General features: G+C 45.2%; 2 protein-coding genes across 2 annotated transcripts; both read left to right on the top strand.

The window, feature by feature from the left end:
• Nucleotides 1-1,169: 1,169 nt before the first annotated feature.
• Nucleotides 1,170-4,764, top strand: LOC144148773 (uridine diphosphate glucose pyrophosphatase NUDT14-like). The gene is made up of 5 exons (XM_077680285.1): nucleotides 1,170-1,473; nucleotides 1,591-1,634; nucleotides 1,734-1,798; nucleotides 2,387-2,603; nucleotides 4,318-4,764. Exons 1-5 carry the CDS (start codon nucleotides 1,264-1,266, stop codon nucleotides 4,544-4,546), a joined length of 765 nt encoding a protein of 254 aa, XP_077536411.1. The 5' UTR covers nucleotides 1,170-1,263; the 3' UTR covers nucleotides 4,547-4,764.
• A 1,163-nt stretch (nucleotides 4,765-5,927) lies between these two features.
• Nucleotides 5,928-11,174, top strand: LOC144148454 (GRIP and coiled-coil domain-containing protein 1-like). Its single transcript, XM_077679992.1, has 6 exons — nucleotides 5,928-6,160; nucleotides 6,462-6,558; nucleotides 7,245-7,411; nucleotides 8,781-9,029; nucleotides 10,762-10,920; nucleotides 11,157-11,174. The coding sequence occupies exons 2-6, from the start codon at nucleotides 6,462-6,464 to the stop codon at nucleotides 11,172-11,174; spliced, it is 690 nt and encodes a 229-aa protein (XP_077536118.1). The 5' UTR covers nucleotides 5,928-6,160.
• The last annotated feature ends 1,178 nt before the right edge of the window (nucleotides 11,175-12,352 follow it).

Raw genomic sequence — 12,352 nt, 5'->3', positions numbered from 1 at the left:
ATTTTATTTCACTTGGGCAGGGGAGAGCGGAGGTGACTGATTACATCTAAAAGAGCTAAGTGGCTGTCAAGCCTGCAATGTGAATTTTTTTGTGTACTGCCAGAAGTTTCTAGTTCATATATTTAGTTAGGTGCCACTTACACCTTGAAAACAGGCGCGGAAAGACGTTGACGAAGAAAATAAACGCACAGTATGACGCGCTTTCGTGAAGACGCCAAAATATTTTCTTTGAGAAGGGGCAATAAATAGTGTTCAAAGTAATCACATAAAAAGCTTGCTGTTTTTTTTTTTCTCTTTTTCTAGACAAAATGCATTGCACCACTAAAGTACTGTCACTAAAGTTCGTCTTAATGTTTAGGCTATAATAAGTATCGTTATACAAATTTTCTTTTCGGACAGTGAAAGGGTCATTTATTGCAAATAAACCAACCCAGCATTCGCATCAGTGTTTGCTGAAATTAAAAAATAAAGAAAACGAACGGTAAAATTGCGCCTACAAGCAAAACACCGCAACAATAGCCCTGAATAGTGTTGTCAAAAACACATCAGAACAATGCAATACGTATATATTACCTCGAATTTCTCCTAATTTCTCATTTCTCATTTAATGAGTATATGCGAGATATGTGCGGCACATAATTACAATGCAAATGAAAACAAGCAGAGGTGATATATTAAATGTGAACGTAATTGTGTTTACTGTTAATTTCTGGATGTATAATCTTCGTGCCTAAAGTTTAATAGAAATGTTTATTGATTAATCAATCCGCATTGATTTTGCGCAGCGCCGTCTTGCCGGTCAATTGCCCGAAGGGGGAAATGAGCCACCACTTGTCTACCGCGTATGTTGCGCTACATTTATCTCTCTCCAAGTTTTTTTACACATGCGCCCAAGACTGCCCCGAATTGTAGTGCCGCAAACGCCACCGTAGTCTTATCAAGGGACGGCACAAAAATCCAGCTTCTCGGAAATCAGAGAGCCTCAATGTCACACTCGAGTGTTATCTTTTTATCTTTTGGCAAATGCGGCATCGCGCGCGTCGTGTAGCAGACGATTTGCGCATGAGGCAGTGTAGTTCGAAGTTTTCCTACGTGGGGCGCCGCGATAGCCGCGTTGCCGAAAAGTAAAAACGCGGCGCTTATTTATATATTTTATGACTATTTACGTGCGTATCACTGTTTATATTGGAAGAATAAAAGTTAAAGAAATTACACCCGTCAAGTGAGGGGAACAAACTATTCGGATGACGTGCGTGTGTAGCGATGATTAGCAGAGGTCGATGCTGGCGGTGGTCAGCCGCTTCGCCGCGGTTCTTCCGATCACCGTCTGCTCGTGGTTTGTGCGGTGCTTGCGTTCAGAGCAGACGTTCTTTTTCCGTTTCGAAGGCTGCGATGGATAAGATCGACGACGTGCGAGTCACAGAACTGAAGAACTCGGCGTACATCAAGCCTACGCGGCTGCTGTTCAAGCAGGTAAGCTAATCCGCACAAGCGATCGGCTCTGTATGACTTAATTTATCGGCGCGAGACTAATGTTTACGTCTCGTGGTTAATGAGTTTGTCTTTTTCATTTCCCCCCGGTGTGCGCAGAATGGAAAAAACAGGGTTTGGGACCTGATGAAGAGCCACGACAGGTGTGATTTGATCACTCGTTTTTGCTCCATCGCACGTGAAGCGCACGTGCATTCTTGCTGTCCTTGACCGCTTGAATCTAACGAAACTACTTTCCACAGTGTCGCGGCGGTGATCCTCAACACCACCAGGGACGTCCTCGTATTCGTCAAACAGTTCCGACCAGGTGATCGAGCTATTTTCTACTCCATTTTTTACTACTGTTTTTTTAGCGTGCCCGCTATTGCATTAAAATACAATATTACGCAAGCTTTCCGCATGAACGATGACAATAACAGAATCCTTACGCAGGCTTTCTTTGCTTCGGTCGCTTAGCTATCTGAAACTGGTTTGTCATCTGTTAGCTGTAGAATAAAGCGGTTGCCGTAGATTTTGAAAGCCGTGTACGAAAAAAAAAAAAAAAATGCATTTCGTGTTTGCGTGCATTTTTCTCGCCTCGCATATTATCCATGTGAAGCGAAACAGTTCTTTCGTAAAAAATCTTGACGGGTCCACTTTTTGCACTACCATACGCTGCACCTCTAAATGAAGGCCAAATCAACATGAACCCGTAGCTATGTGGGCCAATTTCAAGGTCCTTGCAATTATTCCACAGGAGATTCTTGACAGAAACTTGTTTTACTCATCTGTTGCGAAACACTTTGAGGCCCGCTTTTTGCGTGGATCTAGCTTAAAGGCATGTCCATAAGCTGGGCTAAGCGTATATTTAGACGACTCCTGACCTCTTCCCTTCCCATCCTTTTCTTCCTTTCAGCTGTCTATTACAACCGGATCCCGACGCACGAGTTCACGTCGGGCGCTCCCATCGACACGAGCAAGTACCCGGGCAACTTGGGCCTCACCCTGGAGCTCTGCGCGGGCATCATTGACAACGAGAAACTGACGTCCGCCGAGACCATGCGAGAGGAGATCCTCGAGGAGTGCGGCTACTCCGTTCCCCTGTCCAGCATCCAGAAGGTCACCTCCTTCAGGTAGCGGCACATTCCGTTTGCGTTTTCTATCCACCTGCCTAGCATCATATGCAGTTTATTCTCATGGAGGATTGTGGCATTCCTTTCCAGGTGCAAGCTGTGGTCTAACTGCTACTAACTACTTTGACAGGGAAACACTTCTTTGACTTCAGGGTCTAACTACTTTGGCAGAGAAACGACGGCGAGGTTTAGAGCCATTGGGTGTCCTGCCATAATCGTGTGCACGTTACAGAATGAGGGCAGTGGTGGTTCATATGTACACAATTTATTACTTTTTTAGAGGCTGGCCTGTCGTGTGGAGCATAGTTTAGCCTTGTCTCTCCTTCATGAATTATACAGACCAGAGTTCTGTTTTCACTCCTTCATTGGCTTTGGTATGGCATAATGTAATAGCATTGTTACTATCAGACGTCCAGATGCCAAATTTTGTACTGCAAAGTGAATATAAGCAAAAAAGTAATTGCGGTTTTAATATGTTTGGGTACAACTTGTACATTCGGTATAATGAGAATCAGAAATGTTTTTTATTTTCCTCAGAGGAAAAACGGACCTCGGACAAGAACAGTAATGTGTTTGAAACGGAACACGACTGTATTCTTTTGCTGCAAACAGTTATCTATGAGAGATAATTTTGTGGTGCAGGGCGCTTTTTATGACCTTGCCCTTTTACACATTTGTAGTGAGAGGAAGGACGACCAGGGAAGAAGGAGGAGGCAACAAATAAACCTGGTGAACATCGTAATTAAGAGTTAGAGCTCCATGTCTTGTTCCGCAGAAAAAGATGCTCTTTGACTGGTCGCAGTTACTTCAGAGATGGGAATAAGTCACTTACTAGGTTTGGTTAGTGCCAGGAATGGCAAGTTATTTATTTGTAGTCATTACTGTGTCTACGGGCAATTAAAGCAAGTGACAGCGCCAGTAGGCAGTGGTACTTGATGCCACAGCTGGCAGGAGGGGCCGTCTTGTAAAATCCTGTTATTGCCTCATGCAAGTAGTTTTTTGCATATGCCCAAGTGGGATGCATCGAATGCTGCTGGTGTATCCTTCCGAGGCTGAGAAATTCTTTTCAGCCTGTTTGAATGCCAGATTATTTTGGTGCCAAGCTCAACCTCCTGTTGTGTTTTAAGCAAGTCTTGGTGGGCTGATTGATGCTTGTACCATTTGCATGTGAATGTTTTATGTTTGTATCAGACACAAACGGAATTATTCATTTTTTTGTAATCTCAGGTTCTTGCTTGCACGCTTTGTTGTGCGTGGCTGCACTGTTGGCATTCCTTGCGCTGCTTCGATGTCTCGTTGAAAAAGCCAACAAAGAACTAGGTAATGCCGCCTTGGTCGCGCCTTGGGGCAGAGCCAATTTAATTGGTAGTAATAACATCGCCTCCATCCCTGGTGCCATCGGCTGTATACTACAAGCATCACACACTTTGGGAGCTTTGTGCTTCAATATCTTGCCGTACCGCGATAGTTACGCGCATTGCCGCACAACATAGGGAAATGACATTTACAGGTCAAATGAGTTCTGCAGGCTGACATTAACAGTACTTGTGGTATAGGGGATTTGTTGAACAACATCTGAAGAATGTTTCAGAAACATTCTCACTTCAATAAAAGTTCATTTACTTCGTCAACTGGGGTTCGACATGTCCCGAGCCGCGTTACTCGGGCAGTTATTAAGATACCGATCTTTTGCCTTTTTTTTCCCCTCCTTCAGGGCTGGTGTTGGAATCCTCGGCGCAAAGCAAGAGCTGTTCTATGTGGAAGTCACGGACGACATGAAGAAGGGGTCCGGGGGCGGCGTCGAGGATCAAGGGGAAATGATCGACGTGGTCGAGCTCACCAGGGCTGAAGCCAAGAAGATGCTGTTCGACGAGAGCATAAGCAGGCCAGCCGCTCTGCTCTTCGGCGTCACCTGGTTTCTGGAAGTGAAGTCAAAGCGCTAGTAGGGAAGACCTAGAAATGTACATACCTGCTATATATGTATAGAGTATACGTATGTTCGGTGGAGTTTATTTGCAGTTTTTGTACTTGTTCCATTTGCCGGCTTTTATATTTGCGCTGCTCATCTGTCGTATACCATCGAGCTGGAGCTTTCGCCTGGCTAGTCATAAACATTCAAGCGGCAGAACAACAGAGGAATAAAAACGTCGCAACATGAAAATGGTAGTTTTGTGTCATTTTTATTTTGTAGGGACTTTAAGTATTCAATTGTAACGCAACTTACACAGTAAAGGCCCGTTCACACTTGGGACGAAGCGACGCGACAAAGCGACGAAGGCGAAAGCGATCGCCACCCTTGCTGTTCACACTTGCACGCGACATCGAGCTACGGTCAACGACTATTTTTTGCTTTTCTTGTTATTGTTTCGCGCTCGGAGTGAGACTTCACGGGAGCTTCGCCGCTTGTGGAGACACAGCATCCGGGTGCTTTGGCAGGATATGACGTCAGGAAGTCTCGCCTCCTGCTTCCGCTTCAAAAGCGACGGCGCGATGGAGGCGACAAAATTTGGTCGAGGCCGATCGCTTTCGTCGCGCGACGAAAGCGATGAAAGGCGGGGAAAGCGACAAATTTCCGTCACTTTCATCGCTTTCGCTCGCTTTCGTCGCTAGTGTGAACGGCCCTTAAGTGTGCACTTGTGCACTTGCTGCCGGTTTTGAGCTAGAGCAACTGCAGATGATCAAAAGTCACATATGTCCCACAAAATGCTTCTTGGGGAGTGAGTATAGCTTTTTTGAATGAATATCATAAGTGTTGAGACTGAGTAGAAAGGTTGTGGTTCAGGCTAAGAAATTTCTGTGACGAATGGTGGCCGCACATGCACCTGAAAAATAAACCTCTAAACCAAATTGTGCGTGATTTGGTGTTTTGTATTGCTGCAAAAATATTTGTAGTATATGTAGAAACCACAAGCAGCAACAATTTTGTTTGGTACGACAGGTTGTGCGGCGCCTTGTGAGCATTAATTGTTTATTTTGTTTTGACAAATGTCTGCGGGGTTGGTTGGGGGAATGTTTTTTGCAAAACATTTCCCCCTTTAGGCATTTAGGCATTTGATACATAATTTATAAGCAAAACACACACGCACATTTGCTTGATGATTTGTAAAGAGCGAACAAGAAACTGAGCTCCCGCCGTTCTGTTGTCGTCTGCTAAAATAGCGCAAAAGCCACACACACACACGCACGCAGTTTATGTTTGTTGGTTTTATAAAACGTTAAAAAATAAAACTGTAGCCATGCATTTTTTACCCACAAGTAAGTTTTAGAACTCAACAACATGAATACGAAACAGCGCAGTGAAGTAAGAAATCCAACCCGAGCCAATCCAACGCCACCCAAGCCAATCCGTTTGACGCAAACATTTTTTGTTGTTCGTGCTTTCGGACTCTGGGTTGGCGTTGTGCCTTCGGTTTGATCGTCTTGAGAATTATGCTCTAGTTTCTCGTCAACGACCAGCGAAACGAAAATATGAAGGTAGCTGTACCTCTCAAAGCGCTTCACGGCTAAACAAGTATCCTGCGTGACACCACGGTCAGCAACAGCTGTCAAAGAACGAGGTTAGTAAACACACCTCCCTGTTGTTTTGCTTTCGTGTCACCGGCATTCTCTCGTTGCATGCGATCGGTTGTGCAGAATTCATTTTGTTTTCTAGCCCTGTGCTTTACGTTTTCAGGAAGCATGGACGCGCAAGTCGGTGTGCTCGTAAGCTGGGCATTTGACAGCCGTCTACACCGCTGGGCGCGCGCTGATCACATTAATTTCAGTTGGAGCTCCTTGACCATTTCGCCTAATGTTTTGCACGGTCTCCTGCGGCGCAATGTTTGGATCTCACGCTCGAATTCCGTTTTCGTTGCGTAGATGGCTACCATTCCTGACAAGGCCAACCGGCGGGAGCTTTGCGAAATCATCTGCACACAGAAGGAGAAGCTGCAGCGGTACGAGGCTAGACTCGGAGGTATATCCAAAGTTTAATTAACGTCTGTCTTCCCCTGCGCGGCGCGCCCAGTTCTCGCGTTTCCCCTGATGCTATGAACAAGAAAAAAAAAAAACGAACTTCGCACCCTCACGTCTAGTTCAAAGACTAGTACCAAGGCATGGATATCTACTGTTTACGACTTCGTTAACTCCCCGCGAAGTTGTCGGCGATTCGGCGCCTGACACGCACACGCACACCAAACGCCTGTGATTGGCTGGTGGATAACAGCCAGTCATACGTGCAGTGTTTCAATTTACCTCAAATTGTTAACAATTACTCCGGTGAGTTCTCAAAGTCATGTTCTTGTGTATTCGCGTTAAGCAAAGTTACTTATCAAGCAGCTGCAAGTGTGATGCATGTGTTATGAGCGCAGCTGAAAGCCAATAAAGTTAAATTAAATCAGAACGCACCGAAGGGAGAGGACGTATTGTTGAGTCGCCTGTGTGTACAATTAAGTAACTGTTTGCCATGCCTTGGTGGGATGTTCCCTTTCTTCCAGTTGTTTTCGAGAAGCTAGAAGCATTTCTGAAAAGCCTGCAGGTCCAGACTCACTTTTCCCCGCCACGTCTTTTTTATGCCTATGCGTAAAGGGCATTTTACAGCGCATGTAAGTGTGACCAGATGTCTTCAGCAAAGTGTCCACCACGTGGGCTGACTCATTGCAGACCTCGTTCGGGCCTACAAGGGCCTGCAGAAAGAGAAAGATGCCCTTGAGCTGAGCCTCAAGGCATTGGCGGCGTCTAAGGGCAGCGACAAGGCCCGTTCATCCAGTGGAGAATGCTTGGCGGCCAAAGACGCAGCGGGGAAGGCACCATCCGGTGCATCATCGGCGGTGAGGAGTGCGGATATTCTAGTTATAACCACATATGTGTCTCCCACAGTGTTGTTGTATACTGCTGAGCCCAAGGACGTGGGTTCGGTCACGGCATCTGGGGTTCGCATGGAGGCAAAAGCGAAAATGACTGTGTGTTGAGGTTTCGGTGCATGTTAAAGGAGCCATGAAGACAGAATACAAGTTGGGTTTATTAGAAAGACTGCTTAGTTCCAATAACAATGATACCAATGTCGCCGCAATCTTCAAACAAATCACGAAGATATGAAAGAAAACGTGTGAAGCAGCCGCGACCCCCTAGCCAATTTCCCGCTACTTTTCTATGACGTCACAGAACCTTGTTTGTGCGATTGGCGGCCGCCTAACTGACCTGTCGCGACGACACATGACTGGATGTCTGTATTGGGGCCTCTAGTTCCATTGGACCGCATCACTTGAATGCTAATGTGCAGTTAACGCACTGAAAATGTTGTTTTATTGTGGGCCCATATGACGTCATTCTTGCTCATAACAAGTCACTGTGGCGCAAAATTTGAAAGTTTTTAATTACTTCATGCTTTTTTTCATTAAAAAAACACATTTTGTGGCTGTATGGTGCTGAGTGAGATACTGAATCCTAGTTCTTTCAAATTTAATGTTGTATTTTCTCTTCATGGCTCCTTTAAAGTTCCCAGGAGGTCAAAATTAATCCAGGGGTGGTATTCTCGTGTTTTGTTCGTTTTGTGTCCGTTTAAAAAATTTCCGTTTTGAGCAAGCCCTGATTGGCGAAAAGGAAGCACCCAGATGTGACGCCATGCAGGCACGGCGGAGCTATGAGCCGCGTCTTCTCGGAGCAGTTGATGTTCCGTCGCCTTGTTGTTGGTCCGCTGGCAGAACTATAAATACACAAAAGGTAGTTTAAAATAGGCATAGTTGTTTAAAATGTGTTTACTAGAACAGTTGCACAAAATTAAACCCAAAGCCCGCCTACAACTTGAAGTACGTCACAATAAAACGGACACAAAATATATGTTTTCAAAACGGACAAACACGAGAATACCGCCCCAGAGCCCTCCGCTATGGTGTGCCTCATAGCTGAGGTGTCACTTTGGGTCATTGAACGTCCAATATTGGGAAAAAAAAAATAACAGATAATAATGATAAAACAGGATAATAAGGATAAAACAACACAGCAAAAGTTAAGGTTAAGCGATTACTACAAAGCTAACAATAAGGGTGGGTAGAACCGGGCACAGTGCTAAGTAAAACCCATTCAAAACAATACTGCGTTTTGAGTGGTGTAAGCTTTTCAAATAAGTCCTAAAAAATTACCGACAAAAGGCGAGTGCATTCATAAACGATTGACACGCTGGTTTCCCGATGGGTGCAGCCTGATGATGGCCAAGATGGGGAGGGCTCCACCAGCGATGCTGGCCAGGACGACGCTTCCGGCGACCAGGTGGCAGCACTGTCCCAAGCGCTGTCCACCCTGGCGGAGGAGAAGGCCCGCACGGAGGCGGCCTTTCAGGCGGACCGCAAGCGGCTCATCCAGGGGAAGGAGGCCGCACTCCGGCAACTGGAGGAGGCCCAGGCAAAGGCCGCCGAGCAGGCCGCTGCGTGGGAGGCCAAGATGGCCGAGGTAACGCGTCAGACAACTTTGTGAAACATGGCCAGCAGGTTGCACTGGGCAGGCAGACGACAAACTGCACGTCGTATAAAACCACACTTGATACACTACTGACTCGCACAACAGGCACGCAAACATTGACTTAGAGTATGGATAGGCAACACACGTGCAACACACTCGCACCTGCTCCCTGGATCTTCACGGCCCCTGTGTGGCAGGTTTGGAGGGGGCCTACTCTGTAATCTATGTTCTAATTCAATGTAATGCAGTCGACGTAACCTGGCACTAATATTTTTCAGAATTGTACTGACAGCATATTCCACTACACCCACTGTTCTTTTTATCCAACGATCCCGTGATTCCTTTCAGGCATGTTTTTAGATGTTTATCAGAGCTGAAGTTTTTACAGCTCATTTTTCATCATGTATAACCACCAACTGGCCCTATGTGCTAGCCATCTCCATTTTCTCTTATTTCATTTCACTGCTATTCTTACTGACAGATTTTAGTACCTACCGTTACACCAGTTTTATTTACCCCTTTTTTTTGGCACTCTTTGCCCTCGGTTGACCTCGTGCGATTAAACCCAATAATTATCATCATCTCAAGATGGCTGAGGTGATAGGGGGAAGCCTTATCGGTAGTTCCTAAAGGGGAGGCCCTGATGAGCTTAAAAGCAGCTGAAAAAGCTCCAATGAGAATGCCTTACATCATCTCACATTATTTTCCCTTGCCAAGAGCTTGAATATGCACATCCGGTGATGCTTGGTGCGTCACACTTATCACAGTGCCGTTCAAAGAGAGCAATGAGGATATGTTTGCCTTCAGTGTCCAATGGTGTCGCTATCGAGAATTTTGTTTTAGTGTTTAAGGGAACACTGTGTAATCAGGTAAAAGCAAGTTAGCAACAACAAAAAAACAGGTCACTGGCCATGTCAACAATGGGAGTTTTATAAAAATAAAAAAAGAACACTTTTTTTATTTTTGACTTGTTCAGTGACCTTCATTTTTGGTTGCTAACATCTTGAGAGATTTGTGCTTCTGCATTCATTTCCACTTGCTTTATAAGAAGTCCGTTTTCGATGCGTACAGCAACAATGCAGGGCAACATTACAGCAACAATAATCGTTTGAGATCGGGGGATGAAAAACAACAGCACCCATAACAGGCAATTTTTTTTTTTTTTTTTTTCAACGTCAGATTGCTGAGCTAGGGTCCTTTGAATGTTGTGTGCATTGAAAGCAGCCCGGACCCTGTGTTGATTAAGTGAATATTATTTGGAGCAAAGTGTAAGCTTGGGCTAGTTGGTACATAATACGCATGAACAAAGACCAGAACAGGTAGGAGAGACATGCGGCACTGACCTGGTGAATTTTATTCAAACAAATAACATCTATAGCTCAATCTTCTTCTTTTTTTTTTTTTTTTTTTTGCATATGCACAGTTTGCGTTGACAAAGCTATACATGTGGTCTCTCTTATTCTCTTATTTGCCGGTCTCAAGCAGTTCCTGAACAGTCCGAACCTGCTCCGGCCTTAGCAAATCTATATGTAAATAAAATACGGAGCTCCTTCGGAGCAGTTCTGAGCAGTCCACAATGACAAATACAATAGGCCTATGTCCTTCGAATAAAATCTGTCAGTTGATAGTGAGCGTCGTGTGCATCTCTCTCCTTTGCTCGTCTCTGTCCTCGCACTGTTGTTTTCCTGTTGTTGAACGTTATTTCTCTCCCCCCATGCGAAAGCTGCGCTCCAAGCTGCGGGAGGAGCAGTGTGGGCGGCAGCAGGAGCAGAGCGACCACGCGGCCATGCTGCGGGAGCTGCAGCGCCTGCTCTCCGAGGAGCGCACGCTCAAGGAGAACCTCGAGGACAAGCTCGAGGAGGCCACCCGCAAGGCCGCTCAGGTGGGTGGGGGGACAACACGTGCGCTTATTGTCACACAGGTACCGGCTGTTGCGGTTGCAACTGACAGCCCCACTTGATGCGCAAAGGACTGGTCAGCTTAGCTCTTTGCAGAAAGCTTGCATTTACAGCGCTCAGCTTGTGGCAATGTATCTGTGCTCGTATTTTTGATTTATCGAGAAATAAAAAAAAGTTTGCCGGGAGGTGTAAATTTGCCTCCTTATGGGGTGGGTAACAGAACGAGATTGCAGTGTAGGGGATCAAAATAGATAGCTCTGAGTGGGCCTGTGAAGGAGGTACACATCACACATAGAATGCAATTAGAAAACAGAAAAATAATGACTTTGAAAGGGAGAGGGTGACTGAGAGTTACTGTAAACAAACTAGTTATATGCACTTAACACTCAGAAGCATGATGAAAAGGAAAAAGTATACAGTACACAAAGTTAGGAAACAAAGAAATAAGGGGAAGTGGGGGCAGTGGGTGACAACAAAGGCCAAAGCACAGTTTGCCCAGACGCATAATCATCAAACAGTGCACAGACAGAAATGCTAGCAAACCATGTCAAGCATGCGAGGAAATTATATCTTGGTTTTCAGTCTTGGCTAGTCATCAACGTTGTGCATTTTTTTAACTGCCTTTTATGCTCAAGTGCAAGTTAAGAATGGCAGTAGCTCATGGGATGTGTTACTCCGCTGAAGCAGCTAACCCAGATGTCAACGCGCGTGGGCGTTTTGAAAGGAGGTTGCATGGCATTCTCTACTTTCTCTCACCCAGTTCTTTTTTTGTTACGGGAGTAATTTACAACCAGACTACGCCAGAAAAATAATGAAACAATTTGTGTCACATTCAAAATATGTACTCACATTAAAACACTCTTTGTGCCTTGCGGAGGAACAGCTGCTGCGGTGATGAGGCGCAGGAATGACTTCCGTTGTCGTTCGTAAATTGTACCCTAGTATAGCATGCCACTTGACAGTAATTACTGTTAGCAGATTATTAGGTTGAGAAATTTGGAGTTTTAGTAATAAAGGTAGACAGTTGCAAAGTTCATTCATCATTGGGTCATTGTACAGACTATAAGTGGTCCTGAAGGGAGTTGCACTGGGGCCACTTAGGCTGTCAGGTTAAGAGCAAAAAGCCATTGAAGTAACCTAGAAAAGCAGAGCAGAACTGCATCATAACAAAGTTGGTGGCATTACCAAAAAAAACTTATTCACCACCATCCACATCTAAGCCAGTATTGCAAAAGGGCAGTTAGAACTGCTACCTGTCATTTCATCATAGCCAGACTCATTATGTCGAGGTTGCGCTTGCATATTGCTCTAAAGGACAGGTTGAAGAGCAGTGGGCCAAGTATCGATCCTTAAGGGATGCCCCTATCAATAAAAATGGTGTTAAACATTCGAAGACTCTACAGCAGCCACATGCGA

Source organism: Haemaphysalis longicornis, unplaced genomic scaffold (genome assembly GCF_048455015.1).
Source record: "Haemaphysalis longicornis isolate Haplotype H1 unplaced genomic scaffold, Haemaphysalis longicornis Haplotype H1 scaffold_8, whole genome shotgun sequence".
NCBI classification, from domain to species: Eukaryota; Metazoa; Arthropoda; class Arachnida; order Ixodida; family Ixodidae; genus Haemaphysalis; species Haemaphysalis longicornis.
The sequence above is the reverse complement of the archived record's forward strand: the minus strand, read 5'-3'. Positions and strand labels throughout refer to the sequence as shown.

Excerpts from the sequence above, each read along its gene's own strand:
- LOC144148773 (XM_077680285.1), top strand. The coding sequence starts at position 1,264 with ATGATTAGCAGAGGTCGATGCTGGCGGTGGTCAGCCGCTTCGCCGCGG. Across the intron at positions 1,635-1,733 it reads CTGATGAAGAGCCACGACAG|TGTCGCGGCGGTGATCCTCA; the intron begins GTGTGATTTGAT and ends TACTTTCCACAG. Across the intron at positions 1,799-2,386 it reads CGTCAAACAGTTCCGACCAG|CTGTCTATTACAACCGGATC; the intron begins GTGATCGAGCTA and ends TCTTCCTTTCAG.
- LOC144148454 (XM_077679992.1), top strand. The coding sequence starts at position 6,462 with ATGGCTACCATTCCTGACAAGGCCAACCGGCGGGAGCTTTGCGAAATC. Across the intron at positions 6,559-7,244 it reads GTACGAGGCTAGACTCGGAG|ACCTCGTTCGGGCCTACAAG; the intron begins GTATATCCAAAG and ends GACTCATTGCAG. Across the intron at positions 7,412-8,780 it reads CATCCGGTGCATCATCGGCG|CCTGATGATGGCCAAGATGG; the intron begins GTGAGGAGTGCG and ends CGATGGGTGCAG.